The 22,751-nt window shown below is 35.7% G+C and overlaps 1 protein-coding gene across 1 annotated transcript in view; it reads left to right on the plus strand.

Moving 5' to 3' along the window:
• LOC129221270 (transcription initiation factor TFIID subunit 8-like) overlaps positions 1 to 21,586 on the plus strand; it is a 175,498-nt gene extending 153,912 nt beyond the window's left edge. The window contains exons 2-7 of the mRNA XM_054855726.1: positions 3,227 to 3,325; positions 4,391 to 4,453; positions 6,858 to 6,982; positions 15,000 to 15,147; positions 16,969 to 17,079; positions 21,421 to 21,586. Coding sequence (XP_054711701.1) covers positions 3,227 to 3,325; positions 4,391 to 4,453; positions 6,858 to 6,982; positions 15,000 to 15,147; positions 16,969 to 17,079; positions 21,421 to 21,527 — 653 coding nt within the window. The 3' untranslated portion in view covers positions 21,528 to 21,586. The remainder of the gene's footprint in view (positions 1 to 3,226; positions 3,326 to 4,390; positions 4,454 to 6,857; positions 6,983 to 14,999; positions 15,148 to 16,968; positions 17,080 to 21,420) is intronic.
• The last annotated feature ends 1,165 nt before the right edge of the window (positions 21,587 to 22,751 follow it).

The following is a 22,751-nucleotide window of genomic DNA, read 5'->3' on the forward strand; positions in this document are numbered from 1 at the left end:
CATGGGCACAAGCCAATTGGCGAGATACGAAATTATCATAGCGTGGAACCGTAACGTCGGTACAAGCCAATTGGCGAGAAAATTCACCATACATTATTTGTAAATATACAAGCGAACCAAACGACCTTTAATTTTTCTATTACGGGCGAAGCCGTGCGGGTGCCACTATCTTTACTAATAATAAAGCAGAATGTCTCTCTGTCCGGAGGATGTCTGGATGTCTGTAGGATATCTGTAGGATGTCTGTAGGATGTCTGTGACGCGCATAGCGCGTAAACCGTTCGGCCGATTTTCATGAAATTTGGCACGAAGTTAGTATGTAGCATGGGATTGTGCACCTCGAAGCGATTTTTCAAAAATTCGATGTGGTTATTTTTTTATTCCAATTTTAAGAAAAAAAAAACTATCATAAATTACGAAATTATCGTAACGTGGAACCGTAAATGGGCACAAGTCAATTGGCGAGATACGAAATTATCATAACGTGGAACTGTAACGTCGGTACAAGCCAATTAGCGAGAAAATTCACCGTACATTATTTGTAAATATACAAGCGAACCAAAAGACCTTTAATTTTTCTATTACGGGCGAAGCCGTGCGGGTGCCACTAGTTACTAATAATAAAGCTGAAAGTCGGTCTGGATCTTTGTCTGGATGTCTGTGACGCGCATAGCGCCTAGACCGTTCTGCCGATTTTAATGAAATTTGGCACAGAGTTAGTTTGTAGCATGGGTGTGTGCACCTCGTGGCGATTTTTCGAAAATTCGATTTTGTTCTTTTTCTATTCCAATTTTAAGAACATTTTACCGAGCAAATTATTATACGTGGGACCGTAACATGGGCGAGCAAATGAACATAGCCAATTGGCGAGAAATTCATCATCCATTATTTTCAAATGTACAGGCGAACCAAATGACCTTTTAATTTTCTACTACAGGCAAAGCCGTGCGGATACCACTAATTATTACTAATAATAAAACTGAAAGTTTTTCTGTTGGATGCGCATAGCGCCTAGACCGTTCTGCCGATTTTCATGAAATTTGGCACAAAGTTAGTTTGTACCATGGGGGTGTGCAAATCGAAGTGATTTTTCGAAAATTTGATTTTGTTCTTTTTTTCCCCCCAATTTTAAGAAAATTTTACCCAGCAAATTATCACAACGTGGAAGAGTAAATTACGAAAATCATAACGTGGAACAGTAACATTGGCAAGCAAATGAATATAACAAATGGGAGAGATATTCGTCACCCATTATTTGTAAATATACAGGCGAACCAAATGATCTTTTAATTTTCAACTACGGGCAAAGCCGTGCGGGTTCCACTAAATGAATAAAGCAAAAAGTAAAGATGGTTCGAAATGAATACAATATTATACTGCATTGAGAAAAAGGGAAATTTTCGACTAATTGAGAGTTAAAAAAATAGAAGATAAGTGTTATTGCAATTTTTTTTAATAAAATCTGATTTTATCACACAAGTGCACAATACAATTTTCCAAAATGTTGACCGTTCAAAAGAACGGTCGTTCATTATTTAGCAGATCGTTCTGACCCTTTCAATTTAAAGATTCGTTCTTTTAGACCCGTTCGTTCATGAACGACACATCCCTAAACGAGCGTTTAAACCTTCCGCTGTATATTAAAAAAAAAAACATAATTACATAATCTGGAAAAAAACTTATCGCGTGAACAATGTCACCTCAGCTTCCCCCATTAGTACTACTCTCTGGTTTATTGTTATACTAGTGGTACCCGCATGGTTTTGCCCGTAGTAGAAAATTAGAAGGTCATTTGGTTCGCTGTATATTTACAAATAATGGATGATGAATTTCTCGCCAATAGGCTATGTTCATTCGCTCTGTCATTCCACGTCATGATAAATCCGTAATTTACTCGTTCATCTTATGATAATTTTGCTCCGGAGAATGTTCTTAAAATTGAAATAGAAGAAGAACAAAATCGAATTTTCGAAAAATCGCTTCGAGGTGCACATCCTTATGCTACAAACTAACTTTGTGCCAAATTTCATGAAAATCGACCGAACGGTCTAGGCGCTATGCACGTCACAGACATCCAGACATCTAGACATCCTGACAGAGAGACTTTGAGCTTTATTATTAGTAAAGATAAAGAAAACTAACTTTGTGCCAAATTTCATGAAAATCGACCGAACGGTCTAGGCGCTATGCACGTCACAGACATCCAGACATCCTGACAGAGAGACTTTGAGCTTTATTATTAGTAAAGATAAAGATAAAGAAGATAAAGATGACGTGAGATGATCTCATGTTTTAAGGTAATATGAGCATTAAGATCTTTCCTGGCATGAGGAGGATGATCAATGGTCATGATTCTTACAAGTCTAAATTTGGTCATAGAACCCTAAAATGTGTTTTTATATTAATATAATAGAGGGCCTCGCCCTCTGCTCACTTCGCTCATCAACCCCAGTTCGCCCAATGCGGTGGCTCAATGCCGCCTGCGGCAGGTCACATTTGACGATTTTAGTTGAATCAGGACATCCCTGGATATCCTCAAGACTGGATGTCCGACCCCTTACGACTCAGAGGGTGAGACAGGGCAAAATGGCTTCCCCTGGTTATCCTCTATCTAACGGTACCAGTATTGAACTGGTAGACATTGCCAGTTCGAAGTCGGTAGGTTTACAGACACACAGACAGAAGCTCGCAGAAATTAATAGTACAGACTGGGACTGACAATTAGGTTTAAAACTAAGTGTTCCGCAGCGTTTGACCCCTGCGGATATATAACCGGGGGGGGGGGGGCTCCTGGTTAAAACATTTTTATGGAAAGAAAGAGGAACATCATCTGAAATTTAAATGGTGAAACAATCATTATTCCCTTACTATTATGATACACAAATCATGGTTCAACTCGCCAGATGAAGTCGAATGACCAAAAAGTAATTTCAATTGTGTTCCTTGATGCTGTATTTTCATTAATCATATATTTTTATTAATTAATTTATTTGTTTATTTTTTGAATTCAACTCTAGAAACTTTACGTTTATGACCTCGTGTCCATTTATAATGCACACAGCGCCGCTCCCCCACCTCCCTATCTCGAATGCGAATCATTTTTTCTTGTTTCACACCAATTTAAACCTTTCTGGGTATCATGTTAACCTGTTGTTTAAAGTTTAGTGTTCACATCTTATTGTTTTCTTCTATACTAGTTGGTTAATTTAAATCCTTTTCTTTTCAGTTCTGACAGAGCTGGCGCGGAGTACCCGATCTTACAGTGAACTGAGCGGCAGATCTGAAGCCATCGTGGGTGATGTCGTCATGTCTCTTGTCGAAATGGGTGAGTACAAAAGCGTTCTTCTTATATATATATATATATATATATATATATATATAGCTAGCCATACTTATACTATTATTTTACTTTTATTATTCCGTCCGAGTCAGTAGGTCCCTCCAAAAGCCGGGCCCTACTTTTCGAATATAGGCTGACAATATCTCTCGTCGACCCTGTTAATTAGTCAAGGGTGCCCATCCCCACAAGTTCAATGGCGCAAATCCCCCCCCCCCCCCCAAATTTTGCTCAACCCTTTCTCCTTTTTTATTTCTAGCTCTCTTTCTTAATTTATTTATTTAAAAAATATATTTTTTATTTATTTTTAATTATTATTTACTATTATTATTATTATTTTATTAGAGAAGTTCTGACTTTTTTCTGACATACATACACACACACATATTAAATAAATAAATGAACTAAAATATAAACAGAATAAAATAAAATAAATAATTTAAATAAATAAATTTTAAACAATTAAAAAATCCCCCCCCCCAAAAAAAAAAAAGTTTTGATGGCGCAACTTGCGCCATGATCCTCCCCGTGGGCACCCCTGATTAATAAGCATTTCACAAATCGTGAGAGGAGATTTTTTCCTAATAATTTCCAAAGCAACTTTATACGATGCCAACGCTACTGCCTAACTTTATCGAACACATTATTCCTGTTACTTCAAGTCACTGATGCATTTGTTCAATTTCATGACGTCGAAATAAGTCCAAATCTCTTTTCGTATGTTCTCGGTGGCTTTTTCGTGAAGTGACGTTTAAGTTTTAAAGGTTTCGGCGATTCCACACTGAAAGACATTGCAGGACGCATTATGTCCCCTCACGTATACCACTATTGGTCACGGCTGAAAATCGGAAAACATTGTTTTGAATATTTACGCTTTCTCTCATTGAATATAAATTTTCGAATGTGGGAGTGAAACTTAACCTAATAGTATTCATCAAATGAGCTTTTCGTTTTTACTCTTGTTTATTTACTACAATAGTAATATGCTTGTTTTCCTTCAGTTATTTTATCAAATTGTACGTCTTTTTTAACTTTAATTTCTTCATTTTATAGGTGTAGATGTCGAGTCATTAATTACGTATGCCAAACGCCCGAACAGGATCTCGTTACCAACTCGTAAGTTCTTCCATCCATTGCTTTCTGCATTTTAATGCTTATGTTTGGTTTCAAACGGTTTTAAAGATTATTATTCTAAGAGCCCTACATTTTAAACTAGCATTCTTATGCTTGAAATTAGAAAAAATAACTTTAGCTAGTTAAATGTAATGAGAAGTCTTTATAGTCTATCTAACATCAAGCGTTTCAAGCTCAATTGAGGCAGAGAAGCAAAGGGATGTAAATGCCAAATTAAAAATTTTGGAGATAATCAGCGCAAATGGTAGGAGAACCTCTCCTCTGTTTTGGAGATAGAGATTGTACTTGTAGCCCTGATAGTTTCTGCTGTACATAATGGTTTAGAACAAAAATTCAATGGAAGTCTACCTAGGATCTAAACTTTAAACACGTTTTACTCGAAACTTTAAAAGGTACACTTACATTCCCTTGCTTCTCACTGCCTCAATTGTAAAGCCAAAATTCAATCTTACAATGCTTCAATTTTGTTCCCGCTCGTTGCTGATGAATTTTCTGATGGAGCCAATTCGTATTTGTGTTGTGGTTCCATGATTTTCAACTCACGTGTAATCTCAAAGGGATTCATGGCTACATTGGGAAAAAAAAAGAAAGAAAAATGTTAAATGCCATCTTATTAAAATCTATAAAGATTTGTCACAAGAAATACACCCTTGTGCAAATTAATTAAAACAAAATATTTTTTTCCAATAATTTAAAAATTCTTCCAAGTATTATTCACCAATCAAGCTAAAATTTGTATAAATATTTATGGGATGAACAAATCCTTTACCTGACATTAATTTAACCCAAGCAGGGGAGTTCTGAGAGCAGATGTGAAGGAATTTCTGAAGATGAAAGCTGCAAGTATGATCACGTCAATTGAGATTTCACTATCGCCTGCGATGGATTTGACACTGCGAAAGTGGGCAAAGATTGTTACTCTTTCCGAACACCTATAGAGATATTTCAAAGGTAGTTGGCGTTAGTATTGCAACTGTGAGCCGAATTATAAAACGAAAGAGAGAAATAGGATCCATATTTCCAAAGTGAAGAGGGAAATGTGGCCGAAAATCGAAATGAACACCAAGAAATGACACCTTTCTACTTATTCATAGAAACAAAGACCCTCTAAAGACTAGCGTAGCATTTAATAGAGATTCAAAAGAGAATGGAATAAATATTAGCCCATTTACTGTTCCAAGGCGCTTTTTTGCAGCCTATTGGCCGATGAAGAAACAGCTTCTGACCCAACGAATGAAGAAAAAGCTCTACTTGTGGGAGTTAAAATATAAGAATTGGACTGCTGAATATTGAAGGAAAGTACTGTTTAGCGACGAAAGCAATTTCACTGTTTTAGGCCAAAGAACTCAACAAGTGCAGAGATCTCCAGGCGAAAGAACGTGAACCAATTTGTAAAAGACCCTCAAAAGAATATGTTTTGGGGTCGTTTCGGTTACGGTGGGGTTGGTTCTTCGCATCCTGTTTAGGGTATGATGGGTTCTGAGCAATATATTACCATTCTGGAAAAAAAAGTTTTACAAGAGTTGAAAAAACAATACCTAAATGGAACGGGAATTTTCCAGCAGAATTTAGATCGTTTCCATTCTTCCGAAATGGTCAAGAAAATCATGTCTGAGAACCAAATTGAGACATTGGAATGATCTGGGATTGCTCCTGATATCAATCCAGTTGAAAATCTTTGGGATATAGGCAAGAATCGTCTATTACATACGAACTGTTCAACTATGGAGATGCCAAAAACTGCTCTAATATATGTTTGGGACAAGGACCAAAACATTATAAATGATTGTAAAAAAAATGGTGGATTCCACGCCGAATCGTGTCCTAATGTTAGTAAAAAGTCCTAGACATCATATTATGCACTAAAAACTTCTGATTGTATATAAATATAAATAAAATACCATTTCTTCTTAGTTTTCTCAGTTTTTCGAATTTGTTTCAATTAATTTGCTCAAGGGTGTATGTAGAACATCAAAAGTTAGCCAGTTTAAAGAAAATAATGGAACGACAATGCAATTATACAGTAAAATCCACCACGTGCATTTTACTGTATATTCTTCAAGTATTTTTTTTAAAAGCAGTAACTTAATGTTCTACTTCGTTTTTGTGACAAATCCTTACTGTTGCTATCAAAAATAAAATTTCTAGCTTGTTTTATTTGTATTCGTAAAACCAAATCTACTGATAAAACTGCTCCAAATGTCCCATTCCGTCTCATGGAATAACCCTTTTAGAACGTGCACAGTTAAAAACAGCCAAGCCGGATCACAGAACTACTAGTTCTAAACAAAACAAAACTTCAGTATAGGTTTTTGCAGACATTTCTATATGTAGCATCCCATTTTCATATTTTGTAGTTATTTTTTATTGTTCCTTTGTATTTCAGCTGCATCTTTGCCACGGTCATCAATATCGAGAATTCTACAAGCAGGAGAAAAGCGGTCTTTGCCAAGTTACATACCCGAACATTATCCTCCATTTCCTGATCCACATACGTACATAAGGACACCTGTAATTATTACGATTATTTGATTATGCAGTGCTAGTAAAAAAAATTGCATCACCCTCGCATTTTCACAACAATGGGATTATGTGAAAAGTTTTGGTCGATCGATTAACGATGAATGTATGTGAAATTCTGCAAAACTTATGAAATAAACATTTAACAGCAGGAATCCGATAATTGTTTACGTAGATCGGGGCTGTTTCCGGGTCAAGGAAAACTGCTGAACCCATGCTCATTTTTCCATTTCTGAACCTGCGTGTGAGTTTAGAGAAAAAAAGTATTACTTAACCCCATGTCAATTTACGTCTAATGGCAGGATAAAGGTTTTTTAATTGTTACTTACCAGTTTTGCCCTATGGCACGGAGCAGAATCATCCCGGAAAATGACGTTTGGAACTGAAGTAAAGTGATCTTGGATAGTAGGAAGCAATTTCTCCTCCAAAATGCCAATATACACCTGAGCGTTTACTGTTCCTTGCACGAAGTGAAGCCCACCAACTCCTTGATCAGAAATACATCCCCAAATCATCTGGGATACGGGATGCTTGATTGTGTGTTGAATGCAGTCGGGATGATATTCTTCTCCTTTGCGGCGCGTGTGATGCAATTTTTTTTTACCACCACTGTATTTTTTTGCTTTTTAATATCCTCTCAATTTACATTCATTCAGGCTTTCTGAAAATTGATGGGTGTAAGTTTACTATGCTTTGCCATCAATCTTTGAGTTGAACCGAACCATTGCTTCGGTCACTCGTCTGGTCAGTGCAAATTCCATATTGGCTACCAGTTTGTTTGGCGCTCTTGGCTTCCTTAAGAGGTTTTCCATCTCCAGCTCAGTCACTTTCCTATGCCGGGCTGATGAGTGCTAATAAGCACAAAACTGCAGTCCTCGGCTTCAAATGACTGAGCTGGCAGTGTTTTTCATATATAGCGTGGCTCTGATAAATTGAGGCGTGACCTTGATAATTTAACTTTTGTGAAAAACGGGTGTGTTATTGGCGCGGATTTGAGTGGGAATACTTTTGCAAAACTACAACGAAAGTAAGCCAACCAACTCAGTCCCAACCACCCTTCTCTATAACTCCAAAAAGAAGTACACGTTCCCAAGGTCAAACTTCAACTTATGATAACCACATTATACCTCGATTTCAGATTGGCTTTTTAAATGAGTAAACCATTGTCTCTTTTAATGCAGCTGTTTCCCAAGCAATTCGCAATAGAGAAGAATTTATTTGGAATTAGGGTTACTTACATAAATACAAGAAGCAAGATCACGTTTTAACGTTGTTCCTTCGTTTTCCATCAGTTCAGTTTGTTAATTATAGTGTTATGGGGAAAATATTTATTTTAAAAAAAAGGAAACAATTATTTTAAAATGTTGCATTTATTGGGAGAGCATAAATGAATAAAAAAAAAAATGTACGACCTTGTCGTTCTGTTGTTTATCGCTAACCAAATTCACACCGTGGAATTTTTTGCCGGTTATGGCCACAATTACTGAAAAAGAAGGTTAATTTCAGTCAACAACAAGATAGTGCACCAACCCTTTGGTAATAAGCGTTCATGAGTACCCATCCGATAAATTTTTGCACCAGTAGACTAGTCACCTAACCCCTCAACGAACGTTATTCCTTATTAATGGCCCCTTCTGATGAATATGCATGGAACAGCACACATATTGACGTTAATTCAGTCTGCAATAGGCTATACTTTGAAAAGCAAGCAGAAAAAGACTTCTTCAAAGCAACAATGTTTGATAGGCAAGTGGGCAACCAATGAACAGCCATTCTGTTGCAGAAAGCGATAATGAAACTCTGATTAAAACTTACTTTTTCAAATGCTTTACATGGAATGGAAACTGTAAAAACATAAAAAACGAATTGAGCAAATAAAAATAGAATGAACCAATTCAGAGGATCCAGAAGCAGCCAAACGTTATAGTCCTGGCCCCACAATATAGTCCCGTAAAAATTTTTAGGTCCAGAGAATTTCTCTTTAGAATCTTGATCTGTAGGTGTTCTAATGCGTGAATATCTTGGGTAGACATGTTGAATCCTGCGCGAAATAATTTTACAGGCCATCAAAGAAAGCGGCCATTTTGGTTCACTTGCTCATTACGTTTTTCGTACCGGGCGTACCTACAACTTTACTTTTAATTTTGAGCTGCAGCTTTTGGAGTCTAGGAAGTCAATTAATGTATTAATTATGTCATAAAAGCCGCTCTACCTGTTTCCACAATTTTAAGTGGAGATGTCTCTGACATTTATCGTTGAATATTCTAGATACTAAAAAGTGTACGAAATTTTATGAATAATCCAAAATGCTCATTTTAAACTCGTGTTTATCACATACATGTTTCTTCAACAACACAATAAACGAAAAATACAAGATTAGTACTTTTAAAAAAGGTTACGATCTATTTTTGCATTTCATGTTATTGCACTACGACGGACGTCAGTATCATTTGATGCCGTACCACTCTTTTTGAACCATTTTTTTCAGCCCAGTCTATGTGTCGAAAAATTAGTAGATCTGCATCTTATAATGAGTTATTCTAATTAAGCTCTTCAATGATCTGTCTCAAATCTTCTATGAAAAGTATAGCAGATTGCTTCTTCATTAACTGTTAAACCACTAGCAATTGATGAAAATGTAGCATTTTCGGACATTTCTTCTATTTCCTTGCGTGCTATTTACTGTAAATATTCCTTATTTGATACTGAAGACCAGAAATTTTCTACCTGCATAGGTACTAGTGTTTTTCTGAAAATTACAGCAAGGTTTGTTGTGCCCTTAGTTGGTTCTCTTCTCATCCTTTCTGATTATTTCACAAAATGCTGCAAATAACTATCGAACAAGACATGAAGTTCATGAAAAAAGCATAGAGAAATGAATCTGTGCAGAACATTGCTGATAACTTCGCCAAAAGTTTTTTTTATTTAGCGGAGTTGTGACATGAAATACAGTGGCTCCCAAAAGTCTTCGTACACCTACGACTTTCAACGAAATAGGCCCCAATTCATTGGTTAGAATTAATATTTCGGAATGGGTATTTAATTATAAGATCTATGATCAATTTTTAACAAAACTACATGAAATTTTTTTTAAAAATATTAAAACTTAATTTTTTAAAAATCAAAAACCAAAAAGTGCCGGAAATTTCATCTCACAAAAGTCTTCGTACACTTTATAAAATGTCTATATCTTATTGAATAATCTAACTTTTTATTAAGTTATTAATTAGTAGAATATCATACAGTATTCATAACACCTTTTAAACGTCTGGGAATAGATTTCATTCTTTTTCTTTCTTTTTTTTGCGTAATTTCTGAGTAAGTGTTCAACCACACTTCGAGTCTTACTGTTTCTAGCTCTATTTTCGTTTTAAAGCCCTATTTTCGTAATCTAGCCTCCAGATATCTCTAAATACGTTACATTAAGTTAAAATCTGGAGATTGAGGGGGTATTTCCTAAACTTTAGGACAATTTTCAAGGCCCTAGACGCAAACGTTGAAAACCATGTGCTTCTTATCGTTATCTTGATGAAAAACAAAGTTGTTTCCAATAACCAAATTTTTGGCTAAGAGTTCAAAATTGGTTTTTAAAATATTTAAATTAACAGCATGATTCATTATTTCACCAAAAAATTACAAACTACCAAGTCCTGATGCTGATATGCACCCTCACACTAGAAAACCTCCACCGTCCTGATTAACTGATCCAACTAAGTTCTTAAGATTAAGTTCCTAATTTTTTCTTCTACATATTGTTATACAACAATTTAGCCAAAAATGTTAAATTTATTTTTATCTGTAAGTAAGACGTGATTCTAAAACGTTTTTAGCTTATTTATCATTGATTTTGCGGCGAAAAGTGTAAGCTTTCTGTTTTTCGAACGACCAAGAAAATTTCTGCGGGAAGAGGTCCCATTTAATCCAGCTAATCAGAGAACTTGGCGAACAATTTTAGGTAAAAATTAAATATAAAATGTTTCATTTAACTCTGCGGAAACTTTTACAGCACTCAAATGTGTATTTTTCATAATGTTTTTAACTTTAAATCTCCGATCACGTTTTGTCAACTTTGCCGGTTGACCTTTTCTTACCTTGTTTTCGGTCCTATTCCTTCCTTTAAAGCATTTTATCAAGCACTTTACTGTACAAACAAATAAATTAACTAATTTAGAGACCTTTCAAACCAATTTACCACTACTGTGGGGAAAAAATTCAAATTTTGAATGGTGTTTGTGGGTTTTTACGAATACCAGCCATTTTACAGTAATAAGCACAATATTAAGGAATAAATAAACAAAACATTAAAGCCAAATGACTCTTAAGGGTCAACACAATGCAAAAATATTAATAAAATGGCATATGATAATTTTAATCATGAATTTATTCGAAAATATTTGAGTGTACGATGACTTTTGTGGTGTGTTATTTCTCTGTCTCTTCGTTTTCTGACCCATTTCAAAAAGAAGATCCGTCAATATTTTGAAAAAAACCAATGGTTTCTATTTAGAATGACATAGGAATGATGTGAAAAAATATTGAAGTTCATATTCGAATTCAGTTTCGAGTTATATTGATTTTTCTAAAGAATTTCAAAGTGTACGAACACTTTTGGGAGTCACTGTATATAACGAGTGCAATTTTTATTGGGGATACTTTGCTAAATTAAAAATGTTCTGGCAACAGATATTTCTGTAATCTAGCTTGGTAGGTGAATCACCATCACCAGGGGCATAAAAAGGGGGGGGGGGAGAAGAGAAACCTGTTGCCCCGCGCCTGAGCCTGAAGTGGGCCTAATATTTTTAAAACTAGGGGTGAAATATATGGGTAAACACTATGGAAGGGGGCCCAGAAAAGTCATTTGTGACGGGTCCCAAAATTTCTGTGCACGCCCCTGACCATCACATAATCTGTTCGTTAGAAAAAAGTCGTAATCCAAAATATTTTTAATGCATTCTCCCCTTTCTTTCGCTATTTCCATGTCTCTGCACCCTTTTTAAAGTTGATTCTTTCCCATTGGCTTAGAAGTGATATTTCATGAAGAACTGTGTGCATCAAAGCATGGTAGGTTGACTTTTGAAAGTAAATCAGACAATTTTTGAAACAAAATGTATCCAGTCTAAACGGGCGGTACTGTTCTAATCAATGATTCATCATATTCATGATGCTGAGGCGGCGAATCTTGACACTACCATTCACAAGTCGTTTACTGAGAAAGCTGTTAGGTTGCCCTGTTTCAGAAATCTCGTAGGATTTATATGGTGATAGATAAAATCAACAAGTCTTTTGACATTTATCAAAATACTGGCTACGAATGCCTATAAAAATAATGATGCCGGACACTCTCACAGTGATCCATTAAGTGAGAACTAGTAAGACCGCGAAACACATTGCATATCATTAAAATTTCATGATACTTCTAAATGCCACTCGGCAACATACTTTTTCTCGTCTGCCCTGCAATTTCTCCGGTACTTTTCTGTGACCGTTGAATTATTTCTTCCAACTTCATCTCTGACTTCATAGCATTGAATTTACCATTCTATTTTTTAACAACAAATTTACCTTGAATGAATTTTTCCTACAGGTAGGGACACTAATTTTCTAGCGCCCTTATTCTCTCCAAGTACCATGTTGCATATAGTAGATAAATAATGCAATCAAATACACGAAAGGCTGGAAACAGTAATTCAACAGTCCAAACGTATAATTTGTAATTTTCTTCGCGATCAGCAATAACCAAGTGTTTTACAAGTGAAACTAATGAACGAAACACTTCCCAATACCTGCACAGTTCCGATTTGTCACTACATCCCTTAACAAAAATTCAATCTCTGTTTTCAAACTTTCAATTTTTTTTTTCGTAGCGATTGAATCATTATTTGATTTTTTTCCTCATCCTTTGACCCAAGAGCATCCTGAACCATCTTTACTCGCTTAGCAGAACTTCTCTTGTAGTCTAAAATCAACATTTTATAATAATTTTCTCAAGATTCTCAATGATTTTCTGCAGTCTTCATGGCTTCTTGTGAGCTAAAAGCAGCAGCAAGTACTTTTGGAGATAAATGTATAGGAAAAAACAACAAAGGTTCATTATTTCTTTCTGAAGCACAGAAAAGAATGCTTTCATTGTACGTTGTTACGATAAATAGTTTTATTTCATTAATATAAACCAATGCATTTTCATCTACATTCAGCATTGAGCATTAATTCTTTTATTTCTGAAAGAATAAATCCATGCCCAGAATTTAAAAGAGGCTTTAATATTTAGTTTGCCTTTTTAAACAATTCAAATTTTGAGGATAGATGTTGCGCACACTGTATTGGTTTCTCGCTCATACTTTCGAATATAAGAACTTAACAGTTTGGATGTGCATATAAACTCGCAGCAGTCTGTGCATTTTTTTAACCATTTTTTTAGCGTTTCTCCTCGCGTGTATTTCTTGTAGCACTAGTTGCTGCAATGACACACTATATTTTCTTGCAGCGTTTTTGAATATTGCGTCTTTGCGTATTTCAGCAGCTTCACGAACACGCTTTTGTCGGAGAATATAATTTTTCTCTTGATTCCTCTTGACAAACTACATATTCGTTTGTCAAAACTGTCTTCAAGAAGTCTTCAATTGCCCACTAAAATTTTTTGAACTCAGTTTAGAAATATCAGTCATTGCTTAAATAGTTATTGTCAGAAAAACATGAAACAAAAAATTTTTGGAACCGTGGAATAGTTTTACTCGAAAATAATTACTTTGATAGCAGACGATAATAACCTTGAACAGTGGCGGAGTGAAGGGGGGGGGAGGAGAAAAACCCTTATAGCCACTGGTTTTAACATGAATACACATATTAATACAGTAGCTTATGCAAATAAAAGGGCTGTTTTGATCAACAAACCCTTTCATAAGGTATTTTTGATCAAAAATCCCCTTCAAAAGGTATTTTTTGATTGAAAAAACCCATTCAAAAGGTTTTTTCATCAACCCCCCCCCCCAGAAGGTATTGATGGCTGCACTGGTGACCTTGAAAAATATTGATTTACACAAAAGATTTTACACGTTAAAATCGTTTGGTTTCATTAAGAGTTATTAATTTTTGTACACTTTTTAGTAACTAGAATGGTAAACGAAAAACGTCGGAGATATCTCACTCAAAAATTGTGGTAATAGCCATAGCGGCTTTCATGACGTAATTATTACATTAATTGACTTTCTAAGCCCCAAAAATCTCAGTTCAAAACTAAAATTAAATTTATAGGTACGCACGTTGAGAAAAACGTAATGAGCAAGTGAACCAAAATGGCCGCTATTTTTGATGGCCTGTAAAATTATTTCGCGCAGGATTCAACATGTCTACCCAAGATATTCTCACATTAGAACACCTGCAGATCAAGATTCTAAAGAGAAAATCTCTGGACCTAAAAATTTTTACGGACATACATTGTGGGGCCTGGAATATTAGATGAGATGTAGTTGCATGAGAGAAAAGTAGTTTTAAAAGTCTAAGTACATTAAAAGGCTCAGAAAACTGAGTTAACCTGAGAGCGATGTCTTAAGCATGTCTGTTACTGGTGCCGTTACCCTATACCCTCAAGTTTCAAAAATTTTCATTAAAACTCAGATTTTATGATTGCATTTTTTAATGTTCCTGAAGCAAAAATAATTTTATCATGTTAACCACATTTTCCCACAATTAACCTTATTTCTTCATATTTCTTAACACTTAATGAATCAACGCCTTATGATTGCATATACGGATAAACATATTGTGCGTAATGGATTACTGAGAGTATACCCTCAGAAATATTGATGGGAACATCATTGCCAGGAGTACAGTATACAAATGTTTCAAATTTGTATTTTAGTTTCCTTTTTGGGCAGTATGATGTCTTTATGTAAAATTAACTTCTTAAGCAAAACTCGCGAAAACTGCTGTCAGTCAGTTTAAATGTCTATATGTTGATATCCGAACAATATAAAATATGTCAAAGTAATTTCTTTGAATTTCTTTTCAGACTCACAGACAACCTGTTTCTGATTATGAAGTAATTCGAGAGAAAGCAGCTACTCAAAAGCGGGATGTTGAACGAGCACTCACGAGGTTCATCGCCAAAACTGGGGCCACACATTCATTATATCCTGATGACATCACGTTGTTTCCTCGTTAGTATTCTTCTTTACTAATAATAAAGCTCAAAGTCTCTCTGTCTGGATGTCTGTAGGATGTCTGTGACGCGCATAGCGCCTAGACCGTTCTGCCGATTTTCATTAAATTTGGCACAAAGTTAGTTTGTAGCATGGGGGTGTGCACTTCGAAGCGATTTTTCAAAAATTAGATTTTATTCTTTTTCTATTTCAATTTTAAGAACATTTTCCGGAGCAAAATTATCATAAGATGGACGAGTAAATTACGAAATCATCATGACGAGGAATGGGAGAGCGAATAAACACAGCCAATTGGCGAGAAATTCGTCATCCATTATTCGTAAATATACAGGCGAACCGAATGACCTTTTATTTTTCAACTATGGGCAAAGCCGTGCGGGTACCGCTAGTATTTCTTATAAGTATTCATACGTTGAGCACTATTCATCATTTTCTGTTTTTTTGTAATGCATATACATGTATGTGTGGATGTATGTTCCCCACTAGCGCAGCCAGAAATACCTTTTGGAGGCGGGTTTTTTGATCAAAAATACTTTCTGGAGCGGGTTTTCCGATCAAAAATACCTTCTGAAGGAAATTTTTTGATCAAATACACCTTCTCAACGGTTTTTTTTTTTTTTTTTTTAATCAGAACATCCCTTTCATATGCAAAAGCTACTGTATTAGAATTTGCATTTATGTTAAAACCAATGGCTCTGGGGGGGGGTGCTGATGTTCCCTACACAAATCCACAGTTTATGTCTGATATCGACCAAATTTGGCAGGGGGTACTTGGGCACTCGAAAAGGAACGAAGGAGGGGGGGGGGGTCGAACGCCGGAAAAGTACTAAACCGTTCGAATTTTAATTTTAGGACCCGAAAATGGCTTTTTCTGACCGAAATAATTATCCAGTTGTCCTGATTTCTGTTTCTTTCGAAAGCTCACAGAAAATGCATTTTAGAAGATATACATTCTCCGAATTTCAAAACCACCAAGAGAAAAGATATAAGCATTTTTAAGGAAGGGAAAATCAATTTTAAATCCTTAAATTTATCGTCTGCTGCGTGCTCAATTTTAATTAGCGTGAGGAAAGTCGTTGAAAAGAAAGATCTGTTGCCATTTTTTTTTCTCGACTGTGAACAAATAAAATTCTTGCTTTTCTATTGAGGCTTTTCCTCTAACCAGGGGGTTAAATAGTTTCCTTTTTGATTATTTTTCCGCCATCTGTCAAAAAATTTTACAGATTTTTTTTTTTTTTTTTTTTTTTTGTTTTGTTTAAGCCTGATGGGTGAACACGAGTCACTTGACATAACTTTTATTTTCGAGGTCTAGCGTGCAAAGCCAGGTGACACAGCTGGTTTGTAAATAGATTTCTTGTGTTTTCGCAAGAATTTTGTCTTTATTTAAAGAATTTCTTGAAGGGTGCCAGACTTCGTAATAATATTACGAATTTTTGAAAATGAAATTGCACTCATTTACTTACTGATGGATTTACCTGTATAAGAACTATTTCCGCGCAACATTTTAATTTTATGAAATATATTGCACTTCTTGAAAACTAAAATATTTCCAATAATTTTTATGGCATATTCATTTGATTAAAAAAAGAAAAACGGTTTTATTTTTAGTATGGAAACACTTTATTATTATTAATATTAATATTATTTATATTACTCATTTTGAAGGCGTTATTTATACACTTACTTGGTTAGTTGTTTTTAAATAACATTTTTTTAGTGCCGTTATGATTCTTGTCCGTATTTCCATGTCATGTTATTTTTATATTTTTTACATTGATTAGTCATCAGTATGCACTTTTTACCTTTCTTTTCTATTAGTCATTGCTTGCAAACCTACATCAAATCCATACTTCGGGGCTTTACTCTTCACGGATCAAGTATTTGAAGAAGAGGAAACTGATACTCCTACTAAAACTACTACACCTCAATGTAAGTAAAGTAATTAAACAGTGTCTCTCTGTGTGTGCATGGCAGGGGTTCAGGGTATGACATAAAGCTCTTCCTCATTTTAAAGAAAAGATTTTAAAAATCTATATAGAAAAATAATAAAAATACAGTAAACTCCCGATTATCCGCGGAATTGGGTGGCACAAGTGCCGCGGATAATAAAAATCGCGGATAACCGCAAAAAGACTAAAATGGGGGACAAATCAGGTAAAAATTGTCCTATCTCAAATTCTTAACTGTATTGATGCATAACACTTTCTGCAAACAGTGAAAATATATATAGAGTACAGTACAAATGTTTTGTATTTTTGCACAACCGAACTTAACATCAATAACAAACAAGTGTATGTACGACGAAGAACGCACAAAAATAATAATAATAATAATAATGAAAATTAAATGAAATCAATCAATCAAGCAAAAACAACTGAGTGTAAATTTACAATTTTTCAAAAAAAAAAAAAAAACAGTCACTGGTATTCGCTTTTTACTGCGAAAATACATGTTCGTGATTGTTGATTGATTCGCGGATAATCCGCCCCGCGGATAAACCGCTCGCGGATAATCGGGAGTCTACTGTAATTTATTTCTGAAAAGTTATAAAGAACAGAAACGATTATCAACCCTCTAGATCTCGCGCCGTGAGCAAAATAATCACATCCCGACAAAAAAGTACATCAAATATTTTATGTTTCAGCAAGTTTTATTATTTTGTATTACATGTGATGTTTCGAATGACATATTTTCTACTGAAAACATTTTAAACCATTTTTAAGGAAAAAAGGTAGTGTGAGAAAAAATCTCACATTCGTCAGTTCTAAGGATTGCATTTTGACGCAAGTTTTGATCAAAGCTGCGGAGTCGGAGAGAAAATGACCATTTCGGACTCCGACTCCGTAAATTTTAGAACCTTCGACTGCAAACTCTGACTCCGTCTCCTTTACCGCCAAATCACTACGACTCCTCAAGCACTGGCAGAGTGGCGGACTTTGAGACAAAATGACCGACTCCGATTCTTGGGAACTTTAAACCTTAGACTCCCTACTCCCGACTCCTTTATCCCAAAATTAGTCAGACTCCGACTTTGCAGCCCTGGTTCTGATGAGTTAAGAATTATTGTTCATCATTCTCCCTGTTCAAAGCCTTGAATTGTAGAATAAGTAGCGACACGTCCGCCATCTTGGGGCTAAACCCCGCTTTTTTCCCATGTCTACTATAGTGAAGTAGCGTGTTTTGCTTCTTAATTGTGCTGCTTGTTGATTGGGGATTAAAATGGAGTAAAAGAGAAACCAAAATCAAGAAGTAAAACACGTTGTTTCACTATAGCAGACATAGGAAGAAAGCATCGTTTGAATAAGAATCCAAAATCAAGAAGCAAAACACGTTGCTTCACTATAGCAGACATAGGAAGAAAGCATCATTTGGCCCCAAAATGGCAGACGTGATTAAAATAGAGTAAATAAGAATCCAAAATCAAGAAGCAAAACACGTTGTTTCACATAGCAGGCATAGGAAGAAAGCATCGTTGGCCCCAAGATGGCGGACGTGATTTAAATAGAGTAAATAAGAATCCAAAATCAAGAAACAAGACACGTTGCGTCACTATAGCAGACATAGCAATAAAGCATCGTTTAGCCCCAAGATGGCGGACGTGTCGTTATCTACTGTCCAACCACAGATTGCATGGAATTTTCAAATGTTCAGATAAGACGAATCTATGTGAATAAGGAGGAAAAGTAAAAAATTGATGCGAGTATTCCGCTCATTTGAATGAGACTCTACTTCTGCAAAAGCTGGCATCGCTAAAAAATAATAGATTTGTCCATTTCCGGCTGTAAAACGGATGTTTGTCTTTCCATACAATCCGTGGTCAGACAGTACAATTTTGGACTTTATCCTTGTTATCTCAAGAATGGCATCGATTGGCCACCAGATCGCTTCCTTTCAATCCTCTTTTTCAATTGTCGGTTTTACGATAGTTTTCAGACGCAAAAGATTTGAATGTTTTCTTTTTTCCATGAAGTTGTAAATTGACAGAAAAAGCGTTAAATATTACTCAGTGGGGAGGGCATAGAAATGCTGTGAGTTCTTTAAAAACGAGAGGGAGAAAAAGTTTTTATTCTGCTTTGGAAAAAAAGTGCTAAATTGAAAAGCGATACAAATAGGGAAGTTTTCGATTTTTCAATTTTATTTTTATACGCTAGAGTAACATGTATGAACATCATAGGTGTAAAAAAATTTGCGATACGGTAAGTAGTTTTTTATAAATTAATTTTTAAAGTTCAAGCGCTTGTGACGTCAAATGGCACAGGAAGTGACGTCATGCGTTCTTCCGCGGCGGGAGAAGCCGAAGGACGTGCAGTTGTCTTCGAAGACGAAACGTAAGGCTTACCTCCTCGCATTTAACGCCTTGCGTTTCTGGAACATTAAACGTCTTATCCTCTCGGAAATATTCGAATACCAGCATTGATGTTTCTTGAGGAAAATTATTAGATTGTGCTTTAACGAATCCGGCCTCCATAGTGTGTTCAAAAGGATTATTGAATTTCTAAAAAAATAAAAATATCAGCACGTTCAAAATGTCCCTAGCGAAAACAAGGGATCTTCGGCGGCAGGCTGCCCATTAGTGCCCTGTGACGTAAGCTGTGACGTTTCAGAAGAGCGCACTTTTGCGCGTGGATTTTTAAAAATTCATTAAAAATCAATCACGGTGTTTTAAAATTCGGCGATGGTGAATTTTTTAGTTTTGAGGGTCAATTAACAATATCCAATAGTCAAAATATGAACATTTAATAGGTTGCAACTTCCCTATTGGTGGATTGACAGGCGGAGTTAGCTACTGAAGTTTTGTTTTCAGAGTGCTTTTTTTTTTTGATGATGATATGGTGCGAAGTGCTAGACTTTTATGATACTAGGTGCGCACCGATGAGAAGTCACTATGACCTTAAAAAAAATTCCCTTTTCGGGGAATTTTGTCTGACGATCCGTAAAATTTGGAGACAGCATTGCAAAATTACAATTTAAAAAAACATTAAATAATGATGCGCCTGAGATCTCTTCACATTAGGTACAGGTATCTATATGTGTATGTTCATATTCTATCATTCGACGAAAATTCGGAGTTTTATCCTGCACATAGGAAATTTCACGCCTCCCGATAATTTCAGTTCGTCGCGCCCCTGTATGCTACATTTGCAAGTCAAGAGTACAAATGTACTACTGCGAAGTATGCATAATGAAGCAGTTATCTCGTAGCTCGAAGCTGTGAAGATTATTCCAAAAAATGTATGTTTGAAGCGCATAACAAACTGAGTCGAGTGATGATTTCAAGTTTTGTCAAATGTATCGTAACGAAAAGAAAAACTGTTCAGTTGAAAAGACATATTCGACAGACCTGAATGGTCCAGAAATGAGATTTTAATCGGAATGTTTCTATGCCTTTATTTTCCGTACATAAATCGCTTCAGTTGAGAAAATTGGGTCCATCATTGGTGCTCACCCTGTATTTTAAAGAAATTAGAAAAATTGCATGTATATATTATTTTATAACATCTTGTATTAGGCTTTGTACTAGGGAATAAAACTTAATCAACCAAACAGGATTTTATTGAAGATCCATATTATATGTTTTTTTTTTTTTAATGTACTTTTGCCCCAAATTTTTTTATTTGTTTATACATTTTAATTTTATTTATTTATTTATTATTATTATTATTTTTTTTCTTGAGCAATCACACTTGCTTATTGTTCTCACTTGACTATTTTTGACGTTCCTTTGATTTTTCCCACCGCCACCCTCCGCACCATCACCGTCGACCGGCTCCTATAGCGAAAGCCGTCTCCAGGTTGCATCCATGTCCTACACACACGCGCATACATACACAACTACACTCATACACACACCTACACCTACACACATACAAACACATACACATACATACAGACACCCACACATACACACAAAAACATACACACAACTACCCACACATTCATGACTGCACACAGACACATATCTCCCCCCACACACATTCATACACACAACTACCCACACACTTATGCCAGCACACAAACACATGCGTACACGTAACCCCTACACACAAACACATACCCCCCACATACAAACACACACGCCTACATACACACACTCGTGATTGCGAAAAACATAATTTGAATTCAAAATGTCAAAATTCAAATTATTATTTTTTTTTTTCTGTATTTTTGCTGTATGTAAAATGCATTTTTTTTTTCTTTTTTGGTCAATAAATGTTAGTTTGCCATAGCATTAAAATTCATATTTACTAAATGAAATGTGTATCTTTTCAGACGATCCAGCGGATACTGAAAATCCAAAAGATTCAAATCCAGATAACGATATTATGGATAATCCATATTTACGACCAGCTAAGCTGCAAAGGAAGAAAAGAAAATAAATTAGTTTCGTAGAAAATGTTGTAAAAATGCTTTTTAAATATTATGCTCATTCGTCATATTTCTCATTAAATATTTTTGAAGTTTTTAAAAAGTGTTCTTGTTTTTCTTTCTTTTTTTTCTGCGTGTATGCACTAATTCTGAATGACACTGCAAAATAAGTGAAACACTGACTATATGCCGTGGTTTGAGCGAGAACTAAGTTATTCTTACATAAATTTGAGTAAATGAAGGTTTTTTGAAAACATCTGTAAAAAATTCAAGACTGGCGTAACTTTAAATTTGAAAGCGGGTTTTGTATTTAAAAATACGTACTTATTTGAATCATAGCTTAATTTTTTTTTATCGATATCCCGTAATTTCCGTGACGTATTTTTAAAATCTCATTTCGCATAGTGCAACTGACGGTATTTCATTTTCTGATGTATGTATCTAGATGACCCATTTGTCCATTTGCAAACCACAAAACCCCTAGTTCAATCGAGAAAAGGTTTTACCGAAAGTGTTGTTGGTTGCTCAGAAAACTCAAATAAATAAATAAAGTAAAATAAAATGGTTCGGATTTGGTGCCAAAAATGCAAAGTCGAACTTTTTGAGTGAACGAGATATTTTTACACTCCTGTTTGTAAAAATTGCAACACCATGAAGGACTTACGCGAGTGAGCTGAAAATTGCAGGAAATGTAAAGTAGGGCATGATATGCAAAAGATTAGAATTGCAGACCGGTAGCGCATGCGTATGCTGAGCAGCTCCCACTGAACGGCGGATCGAACCGAATATAAATAGACGACTGTAGCGAGGTGTGTATGATTATCGGCGGTTATATGCTAGAGTAAATGTTAACTGAATCTTTACTACGCCTCTTCGACGAAAAAAAGCAAAATTTGAGCAAATTTCGGAGTTTGAACGGGGCAGAATCGTCGGCCTAGATTGTCTTATCGTGCAGTAGCCGCTCGTGTGCAGCGTAACAGCAGCACAATCATGTGTGTTTGAAGCAGTGGACGGACGAGGGTCGGGCAGCTCGGAAGTCCGGGGGTGGACCCCGAAATGTGACGTCAACTCGCGATGACAGACACCTGGTGCGTATGACGGACTGCACAGCTTCTTCTAGACAATTGGCTGCACAGTGGTCAACAGCTACAGGTGTTTCATCAATTCGGAGACGTCTGTTGCAGCGTGAGCTGCGCGCAAGGATTCCTTTATACAGGATTCCTCTCACGAAAAAT

This window comes from Uloborus diversus, chromosome 4 (genome assembly GCF_026930045.1).
Source record: "Uloborus diversus isolate 005 chromosome 4, Udiv.v.3.1, whole genome shotgun sequence".
Taxonomy (NCBI): domain Eukaryota; kingdom Metazoa; phylum Arthropoda; class Arachnida; order Araneae; family Uloboridae; genus Uloborus; species Uloborus diversus.